Below are 24,733 nucleotides of genomic sequence, written 5' to 3' on the forward strand. Positions count from 1 at the left end.
ACCTGCATTATGATAATGAGGTCTCAATAAGTCATTCCTATCTTACCTGCATTATGATAATGAGGTCTCAATAAGTCATTCCTATCTTACCTACATTATGATAATGAGGTCTCAATAAGTCATTCCTATCTAACCTGCATTATGATAATGCAGCTGGCCTGTTGGGACAGTAACAATGAGGTTGAAATATGATTACCAGCCCCTTCTTGTTGGCCAACCAGGAGCCTTCCCTGGGTTTAATTTCCCTCAGAGGTATAGTACAGCTGTTAGAACAGGGCTAACAGCTCTTATTGAGAGAGTGAGACAGATCAGGACTAACAGCTCTTATTGAGAGAGTGAGGCAGATCAAGGCTAATATCTCTTATTGAGAGAGTGAGACAGAACAGGGCTAACAGCTCTTATTGAGAGAGTGAGACAGATCAGGGCTAAAAGCAGGAGACAGATAGACAGTATCTCGCTCTCCTTCCTCCCTTTGTATTCCACTCCTCTCTCTTCTCCTCTCACTCTCCCTGTCTGTCCTCTTTCCCTCTACCCTGTCTCTCTCTCTCCCTTTCTCTCCCTTTCTCTGTCTGTCTGTCTGTCTGTCTGTCTGTCTGTCTGTCTGTCTGTCTGTCTGTCTGTCTCTCTCTCTCTCTCTCTCTCTCCCTCTTTCTCTTGCTCCATCCTTCTCCCTCTCGCTCTCTCTCTCTCTCTCCTTCTCTCTCTTTCTCCCTCCTTCTCCCTCTTTCCTAACATCTGCCTGACAACAAGACAGCCTCTTTGTGTGTGTGTGTGTGTGTGTGACCAGCATTGCGGTTTTCATCAGCCCTGTCACTCACAGATGAGCGTTACGGTGGTGGCCCTTTTGTCACACACACACACATACACACAAAAAATACACACACACAAACGCACGCACACACGCACGCACCCACACACGCACAAACCAGTCCAGTTTAGATATTCTGTTCTTTCACATCAGTCCAGTAGAAAGAGAGGAGAGGAGAAAAGGAAGCAGCTGTAGACTATTGAGACGCACCCCAGGTCTTGTCAGGACGTGAGTGCGATACATTGTCAACCTGACCAGGCATGTACTGCCCCCTGCTGGATGACTCAGGAATATATGTATCATGTTTTAATGGTCATCGATTTGAAAAACAAAAATGTTATACTTGATTGATTAAGTGAGAGAATGGGAACATTATGAGATTTATGAGTGTAATTATTTCTGAATGGTAATTGGCAGCTGTGTGTTTCTTTGATAAATTCATAAAGCATTTTTATTCATTTATTCCCATAGATGGGCCATTTCTGCAAACAACAGGGATAAATACACACTTCAATTATTAAACCCTTCCTCAATATTTTATTTACCTAGGCAAGTCAGTTAAGTACAAATTCTTATTTACAATGACTGCCTACCAGGGAACAGTAGGTTAACTGCCTTGTTCAGGGGCAGAAAAACAGATTCTTACCTTGTCAGCTCAGGGATTCGATCTTTCGACTTTTCTGTTACTAGTCCAACGCTCTAACCATTAGGCTACCTGCCGCCTGTTGATTATGCTGTGTATGTGTGTGTGTATGCATCTTAATGATATATTCATTTTTGTCTCATCTGAAGAAAATAAAAAATAAAAAACTGTATATATACTCCTTTCCGGTCTCGTCTCCTCTTTTTGTCTTTCCATGTATCATGATGATGCATGTTTTGGTACCAACCTGTTCTGTGAAGTAACGGTTTGAACAGCAGGTATTAATTATGCTTTCTCTTTTTTCTCTCTGTCTCTCTTTTCTGTCTGTCTGTCTGTCTGTCTGTCTGTCTGTCTGTCTGTCTGTCTGTCTGTCTGTCTGTCTGTCTCTCTTTTCTGTCTGTCTGTCTGTCTGTCTCTCTTTTCTGTCTCTGTCTGTCTGTCTGTCTGTCTGTCTGTCTGTCTGTCTGTCTGTCTGTCTGTCTGTCTGTGTGTCTGTGTGTCTGTGTGTGTCTGTGTGTCTGTCTGTCTGTCTGTCTGTCTGTCTGTCTGTCTGTCTGTCTGTCTGTCTGTCTGTCTGTCTGTCTGTCTGTCTGTCTGTCTGTCTGTCTGTCTGTCTGTCTGTGTGTGTGTGTGTGTGTGTGTGTGTGTGTGTGTGTGTGTGTGTGTGTGTGTGTGTGTGTGTGTGTGTATCTGTATCCATCCCTCCCTCCTTTCCCCAGGTGTGTCGGGAGTACCAGAGAGGTAACTGTACGCGGGGGGAGAATGACTGTCGCTTCGCCCACCCCTCAGACAGCACCATGATAGACACCAACGACAACACAGTGACGGTGTGTATGGACTACATAAAGGGCCGCTGCTCCAGGGAGAAGTGTAAATACTTCCACCCTCCAGCCCACCTGCAGGCCAAGATAAAGGCTGGCCAACACCAGGTCAACCAGGCTGCTGCCGCAGCAGCCATGGTAGGTATCTTTCTGTATCACCCCCCCCAGCCACCCCTATCAAACCCCACCTATGTCTGAAAACCTGTCCCCCGCCCCCTGTCATCGCCCCCTCAGCCTCCCCTTTTCCTCTCTCATCCCCTCACACCACCTAGACTACCCAGCAGACGCAGACACGAAAGGTAATGTGGACTAATTTAAGCAGCTAGCTAGCTTTAATGCCTAATGCTACAGGGATGCCTTAATGCCCCTACCCTTCCTGCCCCCTTTCATTTTGCCCGTTCAACTGTTACTATGCTGCGTAACACGTGTTATAACTGCTGTTATAACTGGATATGTTGTTAGGCTTAATAGAGCCGCTGTAGCAAAACTTCATCCTATTGTAGCTACAGTAGGACTACTTGAATATCAATTAAAACAGCGTTGGTACGTCTAACCAATAGAAACGTTAATGACGTTTAAAAAATCCCAAGTAGTCCTGGATTCACGTTAAAGAGTTCTGTAGTTTGTTGGAACCAGAAAGTGTGTGATGATGAATGCAGAAACAGTGATTAGCTCAATCCAGTGACAGCGAATAGCAAGTAAAGCAACATTCCTGTGTGTCAGTAATTGATGTCAAGACCATAGTGTTTACAGTAGCAACCCTACAGACATTAATGATGTCAAGACCATAGTGTTTACAGTAGCAACCCTACAGACATTAATGATGTCAAGACCATAGTGTTTACAGTAGCAACCCTACAGACATTAATGATGTCAAGACCATAGTGTTTACAGTAGCAACCCTACAGACATTAATGATGTCAAGACCATAGTGTTTACAGTAGCAACCCTACAGACATTAATGATGTCAAGACCATAGTGTTTACAGTAGCAACCCTACAGACATTAATGATGTCAAGACCATAGTGTTTACAGTAACAACCCTACTTCCATTAATGATGTCAAGTCCATTACAGTAACAACCCTACAGACATTAATGATGTCAAGACCATAGTGTTTACAATAACAACCCTACAGACATTAATTATGTCAAGTCCATTACAGTAACAACCCTACAGCCATTAATGATGTCAAGACCATTACAGTAACAACACTACTTCCATTAATGATGTCAAGACCATTACAGTAACAACCCTACAGACATGAATGATGTCAAGTCCATAGTATTTACAGTAGCAACCCTACAGACATTAATGATGTCAAGTCCATTACAGTAACAACCCTACAGACATTAATGATGTCAAGTCCATTACAGTAACAACCCTACAGACATTAATGATGTCAAGTCCATTACAGTAACAACCCTACAGACATTAATGATGTCAAGTCCATTACAGTAACAACCCTACAGACATTAATAATGTCAAGTCCATTACAGTAACAACCCTACTTTCATTAATGATGTCAAGTCCATTACAGTAACAACCCTACAGACATTACTGATGTCAAGTCCATTACAGTAACAACCCTACTTCCATTAATGATGTCAAGTCCATTACAGTAACAACCCTACTTCCATTAATGATGTCAAGTCCATTACAGTAACAACCCTACAGACATTAATCATGTCAAGACCATAGACCTGTTGTTAGTTGTATATTGCACTCCAATGATTTGTTTTTTGTTTGTTTTTTTGTTTTGTTGTTGTTTTTTTTCTCACCAACCCAAACTACACTGCTGCCCCCATGATTCTCCTCTGCTTGCTGGTTTATGTTAATGCGCTTGAATCCCATTGGCCTGTTGCCATCATGTGCTCGCTGCCTGCTAATTAAGACTCAGACGGCTGTCAAATCACTGAAGCGACCCCTCGACGCAACCTTTGACCCGGTACTATGACCTTTCACCTTTTAGCTTGGCATGCAGCTCTGTTATGCTAGATTCAAACGAAATACATCTCAGTTAGTTACTGTTAACTAAACGTTTCATTGATGGGGTGATGAATTGATTGTGGCAATACTGTTAACTAAACGTTTCATTGATGGGGTGATGAATTGATTGTGGCAATACTGTTAACCTGTCTAGGATCAGCGTGGCGCTAGCGGCACACCCCCCCCCCCCCCCACTGAAAAACCAGTGCCGCGAAATTCAAAAAATATATATTTTTAAAATATTTAACTTTCACACATTAAAGTCCAATACAGCTAATGAAAGACACAGATCTTGTGAATCCAGTCAACATGTCCGATTTTTAAAATGTTTTACAGGGAAGACACAATATGTAAAGATGTACATCTATTACCTAAAAACACATTAGCATAATCCACCATCTTTTATTTGTCCACCAACACCAGTAGCCATCACCAAATCGGCTAAACTAAGATATTTATAGCCCCTAACCAACAAAAAAACTCATCAGATGACAGTCTGATAACATATTTATGGTATGGGATAGGTTTTGTTAGAAAAAAGTGCATATTTCAGGTAGATGGCATAGGTTACAATTGCACCCACCGTCACAAATGGAATAGAAAAACTACTTAGAGCAACGTGTTTACCTACTTACTAATCATCAAACATTTCGTAAAAATACACAGCATACACGAATCGAAAGACACAGATCCTGTGAATACAGACAATATTTCAGATTTTCTAAGTGTCTTACAGCGAAAACACAATAAATCGTTATATTAGCATAGCACATAGCACATAGCAGCCCAGCATTGATTCTAGCCAAAGTGAGCGATAAAAGTCAACATCGCCAAAAGATATTAATTTTTTCACTAACCTTCTCAGAATTCTTCCGATGACACTCCTGTAACATCATATTACACAATCCATATAGAGTTTGATCGAAAATGTTTATATTTAGCCACCAAAATCATGGTTAGACAATGTGAAATGTAGCTCAGCTGGTCAGAAAATGTCCTTGCGCCACTTAGACAGTGATCTACTCTTATACATAAATACTCATAAACGTGACAAAAAAATATAGGGTGGACAGGGATTGATAGACAATTTAATTCTTAATACAATTGCGGAATTACATTTTTTAATTTATCCTTACTTTTCAATACAGTTTGCGCCAAGCGAAGCTACGTCAAAAAACATGGCGTCCTAAGCCACTAAAATGTTTCGACAGAAACACGATTTATCATAATAAAAATGTCCTACTTTGAGCTGTTCTTCCATCAGTATCTTGGGCAAAGGATCCTTTCTTGGGAGTAATCGTCTTTTGGTGGAAAGCTGTCCTCTTGCCATGTGGAAATGCCAACTGCGTTCGGGATGAACTGAAAAGCGTGCCCAGCTATTCACATCGTTTCAAAAATAAATGTCCCAAAATCGCACTAAACGGATATAAATTGCTATAAAACGCTTTAAATTAACTACCTTATGATGTTTTTAACTCCTATAACGAGTGAAAAGATGACCGGAGAAATATAACAGGCTAAACTAAGCTTGGAACAGGAGCGGGTCGGTGTCCAGCACGCGCGTTACGCACCAAGGAAAGACTTGCTAGCTACAGGGTTTTTTCATTTATAGGGCCTGTGAACGCGCAATCGACCCCATTGGAATCGTCATCACGTAAAGGCATCCAGGGGAAGACGTAAGAAGTGTCCGTATAGTCATAGCAATAACAGTGCCCTTTTAACTGACTTCAGAACAGTGGCCAACATTTCTGAAATCTGACTCCATGTCAGGGAAATTGCTGTAGAATGGGCTCTGTTCCACTTAGAGACAAAATTTCAACTCCTATAGAAACTATAGACTGTTTTCTATCCAATAATAATAATAATATGCATATTGTACGATCAAGGATTTTGTGGGAAGCCGTTTCAAAAATTACCCGATTAGCATAAATAGTCTAAACAGCGCCCCCATCCCCAACAGGTTTTAACTAAACGTTTCATTGATGGGGTGATGAATTGATTGTGGCAATACTGTTAACTAAATGTTTCATTGATGGGGTGATGAATTGATTTGGGGTAAAATGGTACCCAATTAATTCATCCAAGTGTCCCTTTCCATTCCGTCTCCTTGTCAACAAGGGAAGGAGGCTGAAATTGCAACACCCCGTACAGGGCCCATACTGTCGACAGTCAGTTCATCCCTGATAGTCTATTATTCCTTAGTAACACGGCTTTAGCATCTATCTGGAGTTAATTTAGTGAATGCAGTAGTTAGAAGCGTGACTAGTGTCTATTCGGTATAAATATATGGCACGTTTATGATATATTTTCTTATCATGAGCAGTTTTGCATGTGTAATTCTGGTGGATGGGTGGGCTTCTAGAGGAACTTCAGAATGTACAAGGCTTTTCTCTGTTAACATCATTTCTGTTGTCACCCATGATTACTGGTACATTCATTACTGTCATTGTTTTGTAGAGGTCCTAATATGTTATCAAGTATGTGTTATATTTGCTTGTTTATTTTCAGTGGTGGTAAAAGTAGACAATTGTCATATTTGAGTAAAAGTAAAGATACCTTAATAGAAAATGACTCCAGTAAAAGTGAAAGTCACCCAGTAAAATACTACTTGAGTAAAAGTCTAAAAGTATTTGGTTTTACATATACTCAAGTATCAAAAGTAAAAGTGTAAATAATTTCAAATTCCTTATATTAAGCAAACCAGACGGCACCATTTTCTCTTCTTTTTGTATGTACGGATAGCCAGGACCACAATCCAACACTCAGACACCACTTACAAACCAAGCATTTGTGTTTAGTGAGTCTGCCAGATCAGAGGCAGTAGGGATGACCAGGGATACTCCTCTTGATAAGTGGGTGAATTGGACCATTTTCCTTTTACAATGTAATGAGTACATTGGGTGTCAGGGAAAATCACTGGATTAAAAAGTACATTACTTTCTTTAGGACTGTAGTGAAGTAAAAGTTGTCAAAAATATAAATAGTAAAGTACAGATACCCCAAAAACTACTTAAGTAGTATTATAAAGTATTTTTACTTCAGTACTCTACACCACTGTTTATTTTTTGCATTATTCAAACTTCGCAGTACTCCATTATTTCTGTCTATATTGTTTGTATGTTGGTAAATACCTTTATTGTTATCACTAGTTATCACAATTCCTAGACCAGCACCACTGTCTTGCTTTAGTAGAAGTAGAGTAACAGACCACTGTCTTGATTTTGGACTAGTGTTACATAGACCACTGCTTGCTTTAGAAGGACTAGTGTTACATAGAACACTGCTTGTTTTAGAAGGACTAGTGTTACATAGACCACTGCTTGTTTTAGAAGGACTAGTGTTACATAGAACACTGCTTGTTTTATAAGGACTACTAGTGTTACATAGAACACTGCTTGTTTTATAATGACTAGTGTTACATAGAATACTGCTTGTTTTAGAAGGACTAGTGCTACATAGTCAACCTATAATAAAATTGTGGGATTTACTTGTTATCTGAAGAAATATGCTGTACAATTCATCTCAACTAAAGTAGCAGACTGCTTGTTTTAGAAGGACTAGTGTTACATAGATCACTGCTTGTTTTAGAAGAACTTGCTGATTTTTGGTTCAAAATGATTGCTTCATGGAGATGCCTTTCTATTCTAATGAAATGATTTATTCTCCCTGTCTTTGATTCCACTTCCACCATGTGTGTTCTTGTCCCCCCCCCCCCCCTGCTCCTTCTATCTTTTTGTTTTGTGTTTTCCACCGGGTCCCTCTATCAGGGGCTCCCACCTGTTTTACCTCCATTACCAAAGAGACCCACAGTTGAAAAATCCACCGGTGCCACCGCCATGTTCAACGTCGCTGCCATGTTCCAGTACCAACAGGCCCTGGCCAACATGCCGTTTCAGCAGCAGTTCATCCCGTCAGGTAGGCCTTGACCTCTCACCTTTCACCTCTCAACTGGCCGCGACCCCTGAAGTCAAGTCTGATACTGCTGATCTCCATTCACAAACCCAATCCTTATCCATAAAATCTTTGGTTTCAGGCTCCTTATCCAAAAAACCTTTGGTTTCAGGCTCCTTAGCCGTAAAACCTCTGGCTTCAGGCTCCTTACCCGTAAAACCTCTGGCCTCAGGCTCCTTACCCGTAAAACCTCTGTATTCAGGCTCTTTACCCATAAAACCTTTGGTTACAGGCTCCTTACCCATAAAACCTCTGGCTTCAGGCTCCTTACCCGTAAAACCTCTGGCTTCAGGCTCCTTACCCGTAAAACCTCTGTATTCAGGCTCCTTACCCATAAAACCTTTGTTTTCAGGCTCCGTACCCATAAAACCTTTGGTTTCAGGCGCCTTACCCATAAAACCACTGGCTTCAGGCTCCTTACCCATAAAACCTTTGTTTTCAGGCTCCATACCCATAAAACCTCTGGCTTCAGGCTCCTTACCCCTAAAACCTTTGTTTTCAGGCTCCTTACCCGTAAAACGTCTGTATTCAGGCTCCTTACCCATAAAATCTCTGTCTTCAAGCTCTTTACCCATAAAACCTCTGGCTTCGGGCCTGCACAGCACACTTACAGTACCAGTCAAAAGTCCGTACACACCTACCCATTTCCAGGGTTATTCTTTATTTTTACTATTTTCTACATTGTAGACTAATCGTGAAGACATCAAAACTATGAAATAACACATGGAATCATGTAGTAACCAAAAAAGTGTTAAACAAATCAAAATATATTTTATATTTGAGATTCTTCAAAGTAGCCACCCTTTGCCTTGATGACAGCTTTGCACACACTTGGCATTCTCTCAACCAGCTTCATTAGGTAGTGACCTGGAATGCTTTTCAATTAACAGGTGTCCCTTGTTAATTTGTGTAATTACTATCCTTCTTAATGCGTTTGAGCCAATCAGTTGTGTTGTGACAAGGTAAGGGTGGTATACAGAAGTTGGCCCTATTTGGTAAAAGATCAAGTATTTTTTGGTAAAAGACCAAGACCAGTCCATCATTACTTTAAGACATGAAGGTCAATCAATATGGAACATGTCAAGAACTTTGAAAGTTTCTTCAAATGCAGTCACAAAAACCATCAAGCGCTATGATGGAACTGGTTCTTATGAGGACCGCCACAGGAAAGGATGACTCAGAGTTACCTCTGCTGCAGAGGATAGGTTCATTAGAATTACCAGCCTCGGAAATTGTAGCCCAAATAAATTCTTCACAGAGTTCAAGTAACAGACACATCTCAACATCAACTGTTCAGAGGAGACTGCGTGAATCAAGCCTTCATGGTCGAATTGCTGCAAAGCAACCACTTCTAAAGGACACCAATTAGAGATTAAGAGATTTGCTTGGGCAAAGAAACATGAGCAATGGACATTGGACCGGTGGAAATCTGTCCTTTGGGCTGATTTTGATTTGTTTAGCACTTTTTTGGATACTAATTGTTTCCATATGTGTTTTTTTTTCATAGTTGTGATGCTTTTACTGTTATTCTACAATGTAGAAATAATGAAAAACCTTTGAATGAGTAGGTGTGTCCAAACTTTTGACTGGTACTGTACTTCTGATTGGACGTTCATGTTGCAGTGTCCCTGGTGAAACACTAACACATACAAACACACACATACACCAGAACACTGGCACCACCCTGGTCTGACCCACTTACACCAGTCTGAGAACACTGGCACCACCCTGGTCCGACCCACTTACACCAGTCTGAGAACACTGGCACCACCCTGGTCCGACCCACTTACACCAGTCTGAGAACACTGGCACCACCCTGGTCCGACCCACCTACACCAGTCTGAGAACACTGGCACCACCCTGGTCCGACCCACTTACACCAGTCTGAGAACACTGGCACCACCCTGGTCTGACCCACTTACACCAGTCTGAGAACACTGGCACCACCCTGGTCCGACCCACTTACACCAGTCTGAGAACACTGGCACCACCCTGGTCCGACCCACTTACACCAGTCTGAGAACACTGGCACCACCCTGGTCTGACCCACTTACACCAGTCTGAGAACACTGGCACCACCCTGGTCCGACCCACTTACACCAGTCTGAGAACACTGGCACCACCCTGGTCCGACCCACCTACACCAGTCTGAGAACATTGGCACCACCCTGGTCCGACCCATCGGCACCACCCTGGTCCGACCCATCTACACCAGTCTGAGAACACTGGCACCACCCTAAGATGACAACAAAGTCACCTTAACTCTGTCTCACAGTCCTCTCACAGTCCTGTTATGTAAAAATAGCCGGCATGAATTGGGTCCAGTGAGTGTTACTGCTGGTTAATAGTGGGATGGTGTAAGGGCCTTGAAGAAAAAAATGGGCCAGTGTTTCAGAAATAACCAGGCCGATTTCTGTTCTCAGTCCATCCCTGCTGTCAAGCCACAGTAGTCCAAGTCCACACTGAGAGAAATGGATGAAGCTCTTCCATAACCACTCTGGGCCAACAACCTTTACATAGGAAGAGTATTACAAGAGAGAAAGTTTACAACTTGCCCTGGCATGTAATTGATCTTGGGAGAAAGTTAATGGCTGATATGACTAGTCATTCACCTTTTTCCCTTTTTAAGACTTACTTTCCCCCCTGGATGACTGGTGGTCAAACGTAGGACTTGTCAATAGTGTTTTGAAGCAACATTATCATAGCTACTGAAACACACATCAACATCTGTCTGTGTGCTTTACGGTCTAGCTCTCTGTATGTTTGTGTGCATTTAGTACCGACCATGATTCTATCTGTAAAGAGTGACCATTGTTAACGGTAATGATTATCATTAATGAATGATTCATGCCAGTAGAGGAGCTCCTGAGTGGTGCAGCGGTTTAAGGCACTGCATCTCAGTGCTAGAGGCGTCACGATAGTCCCTGGTTGGCATCCAGGCTGCATCACATCCGGCCATGATTGGGAGTCCCTTAGGGCGGCGCACAATTGGCCCAGCGTCGTCCGGGTTTGGCCGGGGGTAGGCCGTCATTGTAAATAAGAATTTGTTCTTAACTGACTTGCCTAGTTAAATAAAGGTTAATTATTTTTATTTTTTTAAAGATGCAAGTTAAATATGTCTTTATTCACTTCATGGTAGATGATGTATCACCTGTGTGATGCGTTTTAATGTACTGTATACTCTGTAACCGTAACAACACTCTCAACCTCTGTGGACACTGTCTTGTAATGGGTTGTGTTGATTTCTTCTCTCCATCTCCTTTTCCAATCCACTTCCTGTTGCAATGCATGATGGGCAGGCTCGATATTGTGCATGACACCTGCAACAAGTGTTGGTAGGTGCCAGCTTTCCTTCCTGATTACCTTTAAGCCTTTTCAGTCCCTCACATTCCATCTCAAGCCATCAGGGCGGCCATTTTCCACTCTGAGACAAAGGGGGCCTCTCAATAGTCCAAAGTAGCCTCATATCCTCGTCTCCTTCCCTTCATAAAGAGTTAGATAAATGATAGATAGATAGGTTTTATTTACACATACACATACTTACTTACAAGCCCTTAAACAACAATGCAGTTTTAAGAAAATAGAGTTAAGAAAATATTTACTACATAAACTTAAGCAATTAATAAAAATAAATCAAAAGTAAAACAATAAAATAACAGTGGCGAGGCTATATACAGGGGCTACCGGTACTCAGTCAATGAGCAGGGGTACAGGTTAGTCGGGTTAATTTGTACATGTAGGTAGGAGTAAAGTGACTATGCATAGAAAATAAACAGCGAGTAGCAGCAGTGTAAAATCAAATGGGGGGGGGGGGGGGGTAGTCTATGACTAGCGTGACTGGAGTCTTCAACAATTCTTTGGGCCTTCCTCTGACACCGCCTAGTATATAGGTCCTGGATTGCAGGAAGCTGGGCCGTATGCACTACTCTCTGTAGCGTGTTTGGACCATGATAGTTCATTGGTGATGTGAACATCAAGGAACTTGAAACTCTCGACCCGCTCCACTACAGCCCCGTCGATGTGAATGGCAGCATGTATAGCCCTATAGGCTGGTGGTGGTGTTAGAATCCTGCATGGCCACACAGTCGTGGGTGAACAAGGAGTACAGTAGGGGACAAAGCACGTACCCCTGAGGGGCCCCCGTGTTGATGATCAGCGTGGCAGATGGGTTATTGACTACCCTTACCATTGCAGTGCAGCTTTCATAAGATAATAAGAACATGAAAAATTAAACATGTTAACACAAATATTGTTATATTATCTTCCCTGTCTTGTGTCCGCAATGAAAACAATATAGTATGAACGAAGCAATACAGTACGAAGGAAGCAATACAGTACGAAGGATTTATTTGTCACTTGGCCAGGTGTTGATGATGGAAAAGACACAGGGGCGTTGTTTTGGTGAGATGTGGCACAAAGTCTTGAGGCACTCTTTCAACTGCTGTCAATAAACATACAGCGGGATTCTCGACCGTCGAGACAATCCTTGTCTGTCAGGGAAAAAATATATTTTCATAGTTAGAAACTGTATTTTGTTGCATTATTTGTGCTTAAAAATGTCAATTCAGATGAATTTTTATACAGGAAATGATTTGTAATAGAATTACATTTAATTAACATTTAGATTCACAGCTTGGAGAAAAATATACAGAGCATTTCATCTTGTATTTCATACCCTGACAGAGTGGGACTGGACTGGATTGGGACAGACTGTGGGTTGCAGACAGGGTTAGTTGTAGTATTATAATATTATTGGTGATGATGGTGGTGCTGGTGGTTCAGTTATGAGATGTGTACTGTTATCGAAATATGAATTAAGTATGAAACATCTTGAAGTACATTTTGAGAATGTTTTTTTTTTATTACTGTAGGCTAGTTGTTACGGTAACACTTTACTTGACACCCAGCGTCATAACATGTTATGACACGGTCATAACCATGTCATAATATGTCATAACAGCTGACATAACTTTTCATAACCTGTTATATTATGGTCATAACCTGCTGTGACATGTATTGCGTTATTTTATGGCTGGTTTTGACACCTACATAAGTGTGTAAAAACACACACAACCTACCAGACAAGGCAAAACATTCCATTACACCATAGCCTACCTGTCAATAGTATGTTAATGTTATATAACATTTTCTGAAATGGACTATTTCAGAAAATGCACACATTGATGTCAGACATGCACCTACCCCAATGCTCTGTTGCTGATGACTGGGATGAATGCAAGAGCAGATTTCAGGAACAGGACAAGACACCCTCTTTTTGACAGATGATTGACATAAGGGCATGTACGTGATAGGCCTATCTGGCTTATATGATTATGATGGTCATAATGCTTATTGACGGTGTCATAAAGTGTATTTTCTACATGTTATTGCATTTAAAAAAAAATAACTGTAAAGAATTCATTACAACAACAACAAAGGATTTAAGAAACAAACTTTCAAACGAAAGGAAACTTCTTGGCAGGGAAAATAATAATTTGAATAAATTACTCTTATGTAGGTGTCATAACCAGCCATAAAATAATTCAATATATGTCACAACAGGTGTAAATATATGGGTCATGACAGTGTTAAACCCTATTATGACAGGTTATGTCAAGTTATGTCAGCTGTGATGACATATTATGACATGGTTATGTCAAGTTATGTCAGCTGTGATGACATATTATGACATGGTTATGTCAAGTTATGTCAGCTGTGATGACATATTATGACATGGTTATGTCAAGTTATGTCAGCTGCGATGACATATTATGACATGGTTATGTCAAGTTATGTCAGCTGTGATGACATATTATGACATGGTTATGTCAAGTTATGTCAGCTGTTATAACATATTATGACATGGTTATGACAATGTGAGTGTCAAGTAAAGTGTTACCGTTGTTTCACCTGTTTCCCTGTGTGTCACCCCTATTGAATGTCGCCGCTCTCGCTATGCAGTACAAATGCATGATGTCACGTTGCTGATGTTTGTCTGTCATATGATGTGCCACATACAGTGCCTTCAGAAAGTATTCATACCCCATGTTGTGTTGGATTTGCCCCAAACATAACACTTTGTATTCAGGACAAAAAGTTATTTACCTTGCCACATTTGTTGCAGTATTTAAGTGCCTTGTTGCAAACGGGATGCACGTTTTGGAATACTTTTATTTTGTACAGGATTCCTTCTTTTCACTCTGTCATTTAGGTTAGTATTGTGGAGTAACTACAATGTTGTTGATCCATCCTGCGTTTCCTCATATCACAGCCATTAAACTCTGTAACTCTTTTAAAGTCACCATTGGCCTCATGGTGAAATCCCTGAGCAATTTCCTTCCTCTTTGGCAACTGAGTTAGGAAGGACACCTGTATCTTTGTAGTGACTGGGTGTATTGATACACCATCCAAAGTCTAACTAATAGCTTGACCATTCTCAAAGCGATATTCAGCATCTGCTTTTTTTATTTGAACACATCAACCAATCGGTGCCAATATTTTGCGAGGAATTAAAAACCTCCCTGGTCATTGTGGTTGAATCTGTACATGAAGTTCACTGCTCAGCTGAGGGACCTTACAGATAATTGTGTGTGTGGGGTACAGAGACGGAGTAGCTATTAAAAAAACATGTTAACCACTATTATTGAACACGGAATGAATCCATGCAACTTATTATGCTCCCGAGTGGTGCAGCGGTCTAAGGCACTGCATCTCAGTGCAAGAGACGTCACTATAGTACCTGATTTGAATCCAGGCTGTATCACATCCGGCTGTGATTGGGAGTCCCATAGGGCGGCGCACAATTGGCCCACCATCGTTGGGGTTTGGCCGGGGTAGGCCGTCAATGTAAATCAGAATTGTTATTAATTGACTTGCCTAGTTAAATAAAGGTTCAATTAAAATTACAAATGTATTTGTTAAGCACATTTTTATTCCTGAACGTATTTAGGATTGCCATAACAGAGGGGTTGAATACTTTTTGAGCATTTGAGCGTTGTTTTTTTAATTCATTTCTAAAATTTCTACAAGCGAAATTCCACTTTTAGATTATAGGGTATTGTGTGTAGATCAGTGACACAAATTCTCAATTGAATTCCTTTTAAATTCAGGCTGTAACACAACAAAATGTGGGACAAGTGAAGGGGTATGAATACTTTCTGAATACACTGTAGCTTGTTGCTGTAATAACCCACTCTGATCTACTCATTGTCCTGACCCTCATCCCAAACCTCAGTTACCCTGTCAGCTAACACCTTATCTAAAGGTCAGCTTAGAATGTTGTATCAATGGCACTAGATCCTATTTATAGATAGTAAGAAATACACAAACAAATTATTTTCTAATGGACAACATCAACACGATAGGTTTATAAGTGGTTAGAGGAAGACCTTTAAATAAATACTTACCCAGTAACCTTTAAAATAGAACAACACCTTGGGCCTGCTCCAGTTCATTTGTCTGTGTGATCTTTCTCTCCCTAAAGTACCCATGATGCACGGTGCTACGCCCACCACTGTGTCTGCAGCCACCTCATCTGCCACAAGTGGTCCCTTTGCAACCGCAACAGCCAATCAGGTTTGCCCCTCTTCTGCTTCCTGTCTCTCTCTGTCCACTTCTTGTGATGGTATGTGATGTTTTGAGAGTACTGTGCTACAGGCTGTATCCTCCATCTTGTTGGTACTTATGACCACTCTATATTGAATTGTAACGAATGGTCATCAAAAGAGGAGGATGGATGCCATGGTAACTGATTACTAACTTGTAAACACACTTAGAACATTCAGGAAAATGACGGTATTGTTTCCTCCTCAGTGGCCAGTGTTGTTTGATTTGTAACGCATATTGTTTTCCGTTCATTTAAACCTTTGATTGATAGTGAATTTGGCACCGTCTGTAAGTGAGGCAAGAAAAATGAAAATAGCCCATTGAGAGTTGTGTTGTAAAAGCTACATTTCCAGTAAGGGCTGTTTTCTGTCTTCTCTCTATCTCTCATGCTCTTCCCCAGATTCCAATAATATCTACAGATCATCTTACTAGTCACAAGTATGTGACTCAGATGTAGAAGTCTCTACCAGAACAGTAAGACTCATTTTCATACAGATGTAGGGTCTTAACTTGACCCGTTTCTCACGGCAGGAAAATGTTCTCGCAACAACAGAACATATTTATTATTGTGTGGATTATAATTAATGGACATTTTTGTAGGTGTTGATAAAAAAAAAAAAATTGCACATTTTCGAAGCCTTTTTAAACCTTGAACATACTACACGTTTGCATTTTCTGCTGTGCAGGTGATCACATTTAGATCCTACATCTGTATGTCATTATGTCTATGCAATCTCTTTTGATTTGTTCTTCCATTGTTCTCTAATTGGTTCCTTTCTATTATGTTCCATTGTTTTCTCCTGCAGATGAAACTGGAGTGTGCTGGTGCTCCATCCGTCCCAGACAACAGTTCACCCTTCATGCCTGGAAGCATAGAAATAGAATCTTTAGAATGGATGCTATTTCTATGCCTGTAAGCATAGACATAGCATCTTCAGAATAGATTATATTTCTATGCCTGTAACATCCAGAACACCAGGAGACTCCAACCACCTGTAAGCTGTAGTGGTTCTGACATGCATGCTACTCGAAGAGGTCCAGTTTGTCATAAGGTGGTGAACATGTGTATTCTACACACACCATACAGACAACAGCACCTCCTACAGAGAGAGGAACTATGCCATCTACAGATCATTACAGCCAGCCTTTATATCTGTGGAGGCATCATCCATTAAAACACCGGACACACTTTGAATGTCAACATGAGAAGATAGTCACGCCCACTAGTTTGTTATGTCAGCAGACCAAGACTCTCTTTTATGTTATTTTCAGTTTGTTTTTCTTTAATTTATATTATTTTTCATGGTTTACACAAAACAAAGGTGCACCTTGTATTTTAAACAAGAGGAGGGAAATGATGAGGAATAGTAGCTAATTGCCATATTAGACTGAATGAATTGTGCATGGCTTGTTTGTTGATGACATGGTTCTTTACAAGATCAACTTGGTTGAAATGGGTTAGTGGGCTTGGTGCCATAATGACAGCAGAATGTTGTGGGTTTAGTACACCTTTGTGTTTTAAAACCCATCCCAGCTTTACTAGGTATGTTGCAAGCTCCACTTAAAGTGCCATAGACTATGTCTGTATATTCCCAAAACCTTGAGTGTTATGAGGTCATTATAGCCATGTTACAGTGTTAACCTGGGGAAAGCCTTCAACGTCTCCAATGTCTCTAGTGTCCTTGTTCATTGAATGTTTGTCTACAGTTTGATGTCATTAACAGATGAACCAGTCATGGTCTTTGCCTCTTGGGTACGCAGTTACCCACCATATGTTGTTTGATTTACCTCTGGTCTTCTGTTGGTTTTCTTTTGATTTGCCTTGAGCTTAGATTCCATGGTGTGAGGCAGACAGAGAAGAGGTCTTGGTTCTGTTATGACCCGTTCTTCTCTGGGTATAAAGTCTATGAACTCTAGTTGGTTCTGTTAGGACCTGGTCCTCTCTGGGTATAAAGTCTATAGACTCTAGTTGGTTCTGTTAGGACCCAGTCCTCTCTGTCTCTGGGTATAAAGTCTATGGACTCTAGTTGATTCTGTTAGGACCTGGTCCTCTCTGTCTCTGGGTATAAAGTCTTTAGACTCTATTTGGTTCTGTTAGGACCTGGTCCCCTCTGGGTATAAAGTCTATACTCTAGTTGGTTCTGTTAGGACCCAGTCCTCTCTGTCTCTGGGTATAAAGTCTATACTCTAGTTGGTTCTGTTATGACCTGGTCCCCTCTGGGTATAAAGTCTATACTCTAGTTGGTTATGTTATGACCCAGTCCTCTCTGTCTCTGGGTATAAAGTCTATACTCTAGTTGGTTCTGTTAGGACCTGGTCCTCTCTGGGTATAAAGTCTATAGACTCTAGTTGGTTCTGTTAGGACCTGGTCCTCTCTGGGTATAAAGTCTATAGACTCTAGTTGGTTCTGTTAAGACATGGTCTTCTCTGTCTCTGGGTATAAAGTCTAGACTCTAGTTGGTTCTGTTAGGACCTGGTCCTCTGTGTCTCTGGGTATAAAGTCTATACTCTAGTTGGTTCTGTTAGGACCTGGTCCTCTCTGTCTCTGAGTATACAGTCTATAGACTCTAGTTGGTTCTGTTAGGACCTGGTCCTCTCTGTCTCTGAGTATACAGTCTATAGACTGTAAAGGCGTAATGCAGGGGGCTTTGGCCCTGGACCCAACATTATGCCAAAGTGTCACTTTTGTGACGAAGAAGGTGTGTAGACTGTAAACAAGGAAGGATAGAATGAAGCACTACTGAAAGTTGCAAGATAAACCAAACCGCTGAGTGGTGTTAGGAGAATTTTCAAAGTTACATGGTGACTTATGGTTGAGTTGCTCTGAGTTTTAATATGGTGTTGGTTTTCATTTTATTATAATTCATTTAATGATTTTTATTTTATTTTATGTTTTATTAAGTGCAGTTTATATGGTCGACGATATGTAAGAGAACTTGTGAAAACACATTATTTCTAATTAAATGTGTGATAGTAGGGATACTTTTGGATAGATACAGTCAACAAACAAAAATCCTCTGTGTTCTTTGTTGATATATGTGGGTGCACTAGTCGAGCTCTGTTCAGCGAATGTGTGGGGCCAAAATCTCAGATGAAGTTGTGTATGGACAGGGGGGGGGGGGGGGGGGTAGATAGTTTTTTGTTTTAAACCCTCCGTGCTTCTGCATGATTTGTATGAAAAGACATGGAGGAGTTGGTAAAGCTTGACCTGATTGTATTACTCATCCAAAGCCTTAGAAGACACCACGAGGTCGGCACAACGCAACGAGCCATTTCAAAACGTCCTCTTGCCTAAGCCTTGTTGTTTTGTCGCCACACAAAGCTTTCGTGGTGTATATATATGATTATTGTCTTTCACTCTAAACATTTATTTCCTGATGAGTTCCGTTTTTCAAGAAGATGAATGTCTTATTTAATTTTGTTTAATGCACGGATTACATTTTTGATATTTAGTTAAAGGGAGTTTTGTCTTACTAAAATTTTACCAGAAACTTTTGTAGGATTCTGAATATTAGGTATTTTGTGTGTTTTTTTGTGTTCTTCATACCATATTTTAGTTGTTCTGAAATTTCATGTAACGTTGATTTGAATATTTACTGTAGTGTTATGATTGTAAACTAAATGATTTTTATTTTCTGTGAACTGTAAGAATTGTTTTCATTTCTTGTCTGTTTGAGTTCCTTGAACAAAGATCTTTTATGTGGGTATCTGACTTTGAGGGAATACTAGGAGAGTGAGGCTTGCTGTGACAATGCTCACTGACAACGGAGTATTACTTTATTGATCGTCTGGTTTGTAACTAGTCACTCTTATAAGGAAAAAAATATTATAAAAAAATCTCGTTCTTAGATGTGTAGGTAAAAAAAAAAAAAAAAGACATTTTCTACTGTATTCACTTCAAATAGTAACTATTGTTTGAATATTTGTAATCTCCCTGGATGTCAGGCCATGTTGAAAATATAGCTGCATATTTGATCACTCTTAAGGGGCGTTGCAGTTGAGGTCAGGGGTCGGAGGCGGGTCGAGCATGGAGTACGCACACTAATCTCTTTACTTAGCCACAAACAAACAAGGGGAAACCTACAGGGCCGTGGAAAACTATTTTCCCCCTTTCTGATTTTCTCTATTTTTGCATACATTTGATACTGAATGTTATCAGATCTTCAACCAAAACCTAATATTAGATAAAGAGAACATGCATTTACAAATAACAACAAAATGGATACTTATTTTATTTCATTAACAAAGTTATGCAACACCCAATCCCCCTGTGTGAAAAAACTAATTGCCCCCTTTACACTCAATAACTGGTTGTTCCACCTTTAGCTACAATGACTGGTTGTTCCACCTTTAGCTACAATGACTGGTTGTTCCACCTTTAGCTGCAATGACTGGTTGTTCCACCTTTAGCTGCAATGACTGGTTGTTCCACCTTTAGCTGCAATAACTGGTTGTTCCACCTTTAGCTGCAATGACTGGTTGTTCCACCTTTAGCTGCAATAACTGGTTGTTCCACTTTTAGCTGCAATAACTGGTTGTTCCACCTTTAGCTGCAATGACTGGTTGTTCCACCTCTAGCTGCAATGACTGGTTGTTCCACCTCTAGCTGCAATGACTGGTTGTTCCACCTTTAGCTGCAATGACTGGTTGTTCCACCTTTAGCTGCAATAACTGGTTGCTCCACCTTTAGCTGCAACGACTGCGACCAAATGCTTCCTGTAGCTTTTGATCAGTGCCTCACGTCGCTGTGGAGGAATGTTCACCCACTCTCAGAACCGCTTTTACTCAACAACATGTGGTGGGTTTTCAAGCATTAACTGTTGTTTCCAATCCGGCAACAACATCTCAATTGGGATTAGGTCTGGACTTTGACTGGGCCATTTTCATGTAAACAATTGTGCGTTTTGGATCATTGTCTTGCTGCATGACCCAGCTGTCCTTCATATTCAGCTCACAGACGGATGGCCTGACAATCACCTGTAGAAGTCTCTGATACAGAGCAGAAGGAATGGTTCCTTCCGTTAATAACTTTTCATTTTCAAAATTGTGCACTCTCCTCAAACAATAGCATGGTATTCTTTCACTGTAATAGCTACTGTAAATTGGACCGTGCAATTAGATTAACAGTAATGTAAGCTTTCTGCCAATATCAGCTATGTCTATGTCCTGGGAAATGTTCTTGTCAGTTACAACCTCATGCTAATCACATTAGCCTACGTTTGCTCAACCGTCCCTTGGAAGGGACACCGATCCCGAAGAAGTTTTAAGGCAATTTGTCCTTGTCCTGAGGCAGCAAAGCATCCCTAAACCATCACACAGCTACCACCATGCTTGACCGTTGGTATGAGGTTCTTACTATGGAATGTGTTTGGTTTTAGCCAGGCATAATGGAACCAGCTGGGTCCTGCAGCAAGACAATGATCTAGAACACACAATCAAGTCTACATGAAAATGGCTAAAAAGCAACAAGTTTTGGAATGGCCAAGTCCAGACTTAATCCCAATTGAGATGCTGTGTCAGGACTTGAAACGACAGTTCCTGCTTGAAAACTCACAAACGTGTTTGAGTTAAAGCAGTTCTGCTTAAGAGAGTGGGCCAAAATTCCTCCACAGCGACGTCATTTTTATTTAATAAAAAAATATATGTTTATTTTATTTAACTAGGCAAGTCAGTTAAGAAGAAATTTTTATTTACAATGACAGCCTATCCCGGCCAAACCCCGGACGATGCTGGGCCAATTGTGCGCAGCCCTATGGGACTCCCAATCATGGCCGGATGTAATACAGCCCGGTCATTACAGGTAAAGGAGGCACAACCAGTTATTGAGTGTAAAGGGGGCAATTACTTTTTCACACAGAGGCATTGGGTGTTACATAAATTTGTTTAAGAAATACATGAAATAAGTATGCAATTGTTGTGATATATTTGTTCACTCAGGTTCCCTTGATCTAATATTAGGTTTGTGATGAATATCTGATAACATTCCGTTTCAGAAATATGCAGAAGTAGAGAATATTAGGAAGGGGACAAATACTGTTTCAAAGCATTGTAGGTGAATAAGGTTGCCTTTTTTGCACTGCTGTACATAGTCAAAAAAGAGAGAATCATGTATAAAATTTAGATCTTATTTTGAATAAAAAATATCTATAACTACAATAAATTTTGCTAGGATAATAAAAAAAAAGAATGAAAGGCTGAATAAAAGTGCTTGTATAAAGTGGCACAAGAGTTCTCACTCGGTAGCCCTTTCAGAAAAAGGCAATGTGTTGCTATTCTTTTTTTGCCAGCGGCTTTTAGTTTGTCAGGAAACCTTCAGGTTAAGTTGTGCATTAACCTCTGGAGAATGGCCTGACTGGCTTTGTCCGGTGTCATGGCAACGTTCTTCCTGGCCCAACCAATCAAGACAAGTCCTGTTTAAGCCAGAAAGGAACGCATGTCAAAGGAACAAAACATATACCTTTGGAAAATAACTACATCACAACAGAGTAATATTGAATAAGTCAATATGTTACACAGCATTTACAGTATACAGTATAATATCAATGTAATGGACTAAAATAAAATGAATAAAAAAACAAAACAGTGGTTAATTCAAAAGACTAAGAATATACTAATTTCAAGAGTTATAACTGCTACAGTACATACAGTACATACAACAGAAACACCATAGCTGTCCGTGTGTCTCTTTCTGTTTAGAAGCCATGCTTCTGGTTGATGAAGTGGACAAAAACATACAAGTCGTTTTCCAGGTAAACTATAGGAAACCTATGAAAATGTTTCTGTGTTATTTCTCATGGGCTTCAACATTAAGTCCAAACCTTGACGTTACTTTTCATCTATCACGAGCATATGCCTGATGTTATAATATGATGTAATCTGAACTTTTTCTCAGCTTGTAGTGCTAAAAACGATGTATTCTGTCTTCTGCTGGCGTTTGGTCTCTGCTTATTTCATTGTTCAGAGCCCCCTGAAAGGATTTGTGCCATGTAGCCAGATGTCCACCTCCTCTGCAAAGCACATGTTATGTAAGCACTGATCTAAAGCCACAATCTAAAGCCATAATATATTTTCCATATAAATGAATCAATGTTGAGTTAACAGTATTCATAAGAGTGAAGGTGCATGATTGGTTGGCCAGGGGAATTTTTGGTCTCCCGTTTATAAAGCTGGTCTTAACAAAGCTGAGTGATTGATGAAGATGCACTGTGCTAACTGGGAAGGAATTATTTGACTGGCAACGGCTGTCATGTGGTAATCCTTTCACCGGGCTTCAATGGCTATCATGTTGGAATCCTTTCACCAGGGTTCTATCATGTTGGAATCCTTTCACCAGGGTTCTATCATGTTGGAATCCTTTCACCAGGGTTCTATCATGTTGGAATCCTTTCACCAGGGTTCTATCATGTTGGAATCCTTTCACCAGGGTTCTATCATGTTGGAATCCTTTCACCAGGGTTCTATCATGTTGGAATCCTTTCACCAGGGTTCTATCATGTTGGAATCCTTTCACCAGGGTTCTATCATGTTGGAATCCTTTCACCAGGGTTCTATCATGTTGGAATCCTTTCACCAGGGTTCTATCATGTGGGAATAATTTCAACAGGGTTCTGTCACCCGGGTTCTGTCATGTGGGAATACTGTCACCAGGGTTCTGTCACCCGGGTTCTATCATGTGGGAATCCTGTCACCAGGGTTCTGTCACCCGGGTTCTATCATGTGGGAATAATTTCAAAAGGGTTCTGTCACCCGGGTTCTATCATGTGGGAATACTTTCACCAGGGTTCTGTCACCCGGGTTCTATCATGTGGGAATCCTGTCACCAGGGTTCTATCATGTGGGAATCCTGTCACCAGGGTTCTATCATGTGGGAATCCTGTCACCAGGGTTCTACCATGTGGAAATCCTGTCACCAGGGTTCTACCATGTGGGAATCCTGTCACCAGGGTTCTACCATGTGGGAATCCTGTCACCAGAGTTCTATCATGTGGGAATCCTGTCACCAAGGTTCTATCATGTGGGAATCCTGTCACCAGGGTTCTACCATGTGGGAATCCTGTCACCAGAGTTCTATCCTGTGGGAATCCTGTCACCAGGGTTCTATCATGTGGGAATCCTGTCACCAGAGTTCTATCCTGTGGGAATCCTGTCACCAGGGTTCTATCATGTGGGAATCCTGTCACCAGGGTTCTACCATGTGGGAATCCTGTCACCAGGGTTCATTCAAGTGTGAATCCTGTCACCAGGGTTCATTCAAGTGTGAATCCTGTCACCAGGGTTCATTCAAGTGTGAATCCTGTCACCAGGGTTCTATCATGTGGGAATCCTGTCACCAGGGTTCTGTCATGCGGGAATCCTGTCACCAGGGTTCATTCAAGTGTGAATCCTGTCACCAGGGTTCTATCATGTGGGAATCGTGTCACCAGGGTTCTATCATGTGGGAATCCTGTCACCAGAGTTCTATCATGTGGGAATCCTGTCACCAGGGTTCTATCATGTGGGAATCCTGTCACCAGAGTTCTATCATGTGGGAATCCTGTCACCAGGGTTCATTCAAGTGTGAATCCTGTCACCAGGGTTCTATCATGTGGGAATCCTGTCACCAGGGTTCTGTCATGTTGGAATCTTGTCACCAGAGTTCTGTCATGTGGGAATCTTGTCACCAGGGTTCTGATGCTTTATATGATTCTTGCTGTTAAATATAAAAATAAAAAATAAAATAAAAATATATAAAATCCAATAAAAGTGAATTTGCTCTACAAGTGGGATCTCACATTTCTTCTATGGACACAGTTTATATTATGGTAATGACATATATTATATTTCTTCAAGCCAGAGAACGGCTCCATACAATTTTCATACTGCAATAACCCTCATTGGTTTTAATTGTAGAATATGAGAAACTCATCTCCCTCTAAAA

General features: G+C 40.8%; 1 protein-coding gene across 7 annotated transcripts in view; it reads left to right on the forward strand.

The window, feature by feature from the left end:
• LOC129822417 (muscleblind-like protein 1) overlaps window positions 1–18,935 on the forward strand; it is a 211,732-nt gene extending 192,797 nt beyond the window's left edge. For 4 of the 7 annotated variants that reach the window (XM_055880687.1, XM_055880686.1, XM_055880690.1 and 1 more), the window contains 7 exons: window positions 2,171–2,410; window positions 8,028–8,175; window positions 11,511–11,546; window positions 12,895–12,939; window positions 15,695–15,786; window positions 16,217–16,290; window positions 16,623–18,935. In XM_055880687.1, the coding sequence (XP_055736662.1) occupies window positions 2,171–2,410; window positions 8,028–8,175; window positions 11,511–11,546; window positions 12,895–12,939; window positions 15,695–15,786; window positions 16,217–16,273 (618 nt within the window). In that variant the 3' untranslated portion in view covers window positions 16,274–16,290; window positions 16,623–18,935. The remainder of the gene's footprint in view (window positions 1–2,170; window positions 2,411–8,027; window positions 8,176–11,510; window positions 11,547–12,894; window positions 12,940–15,694; window positions 15,787–16,216; window positions 16,291–16,622) is intronic. The other 3 variants (XM_055880691.1, XM_055880693.1, XM_055880692.1) reach the window with 3 other exon arrangements.
• Window positions 18,936–24,733: the final 5,798 nt, after the last annotated feature.

This window comes from Salvelinus fontinalis, chromosome 24 (genome assembly GCF_029448725.1).
Source record: "Salvelinus fontinalis isolate EN_2023a chromosome 24, ASM2944872v1, whole genome shotgun sequence".
Lineage (NCBI taxonomy): Eukaryota > Metazoa > Chordata > Actinopteri > Salmoniformes > Salmonidae > Salvelinus > Salvelinus fontinalis.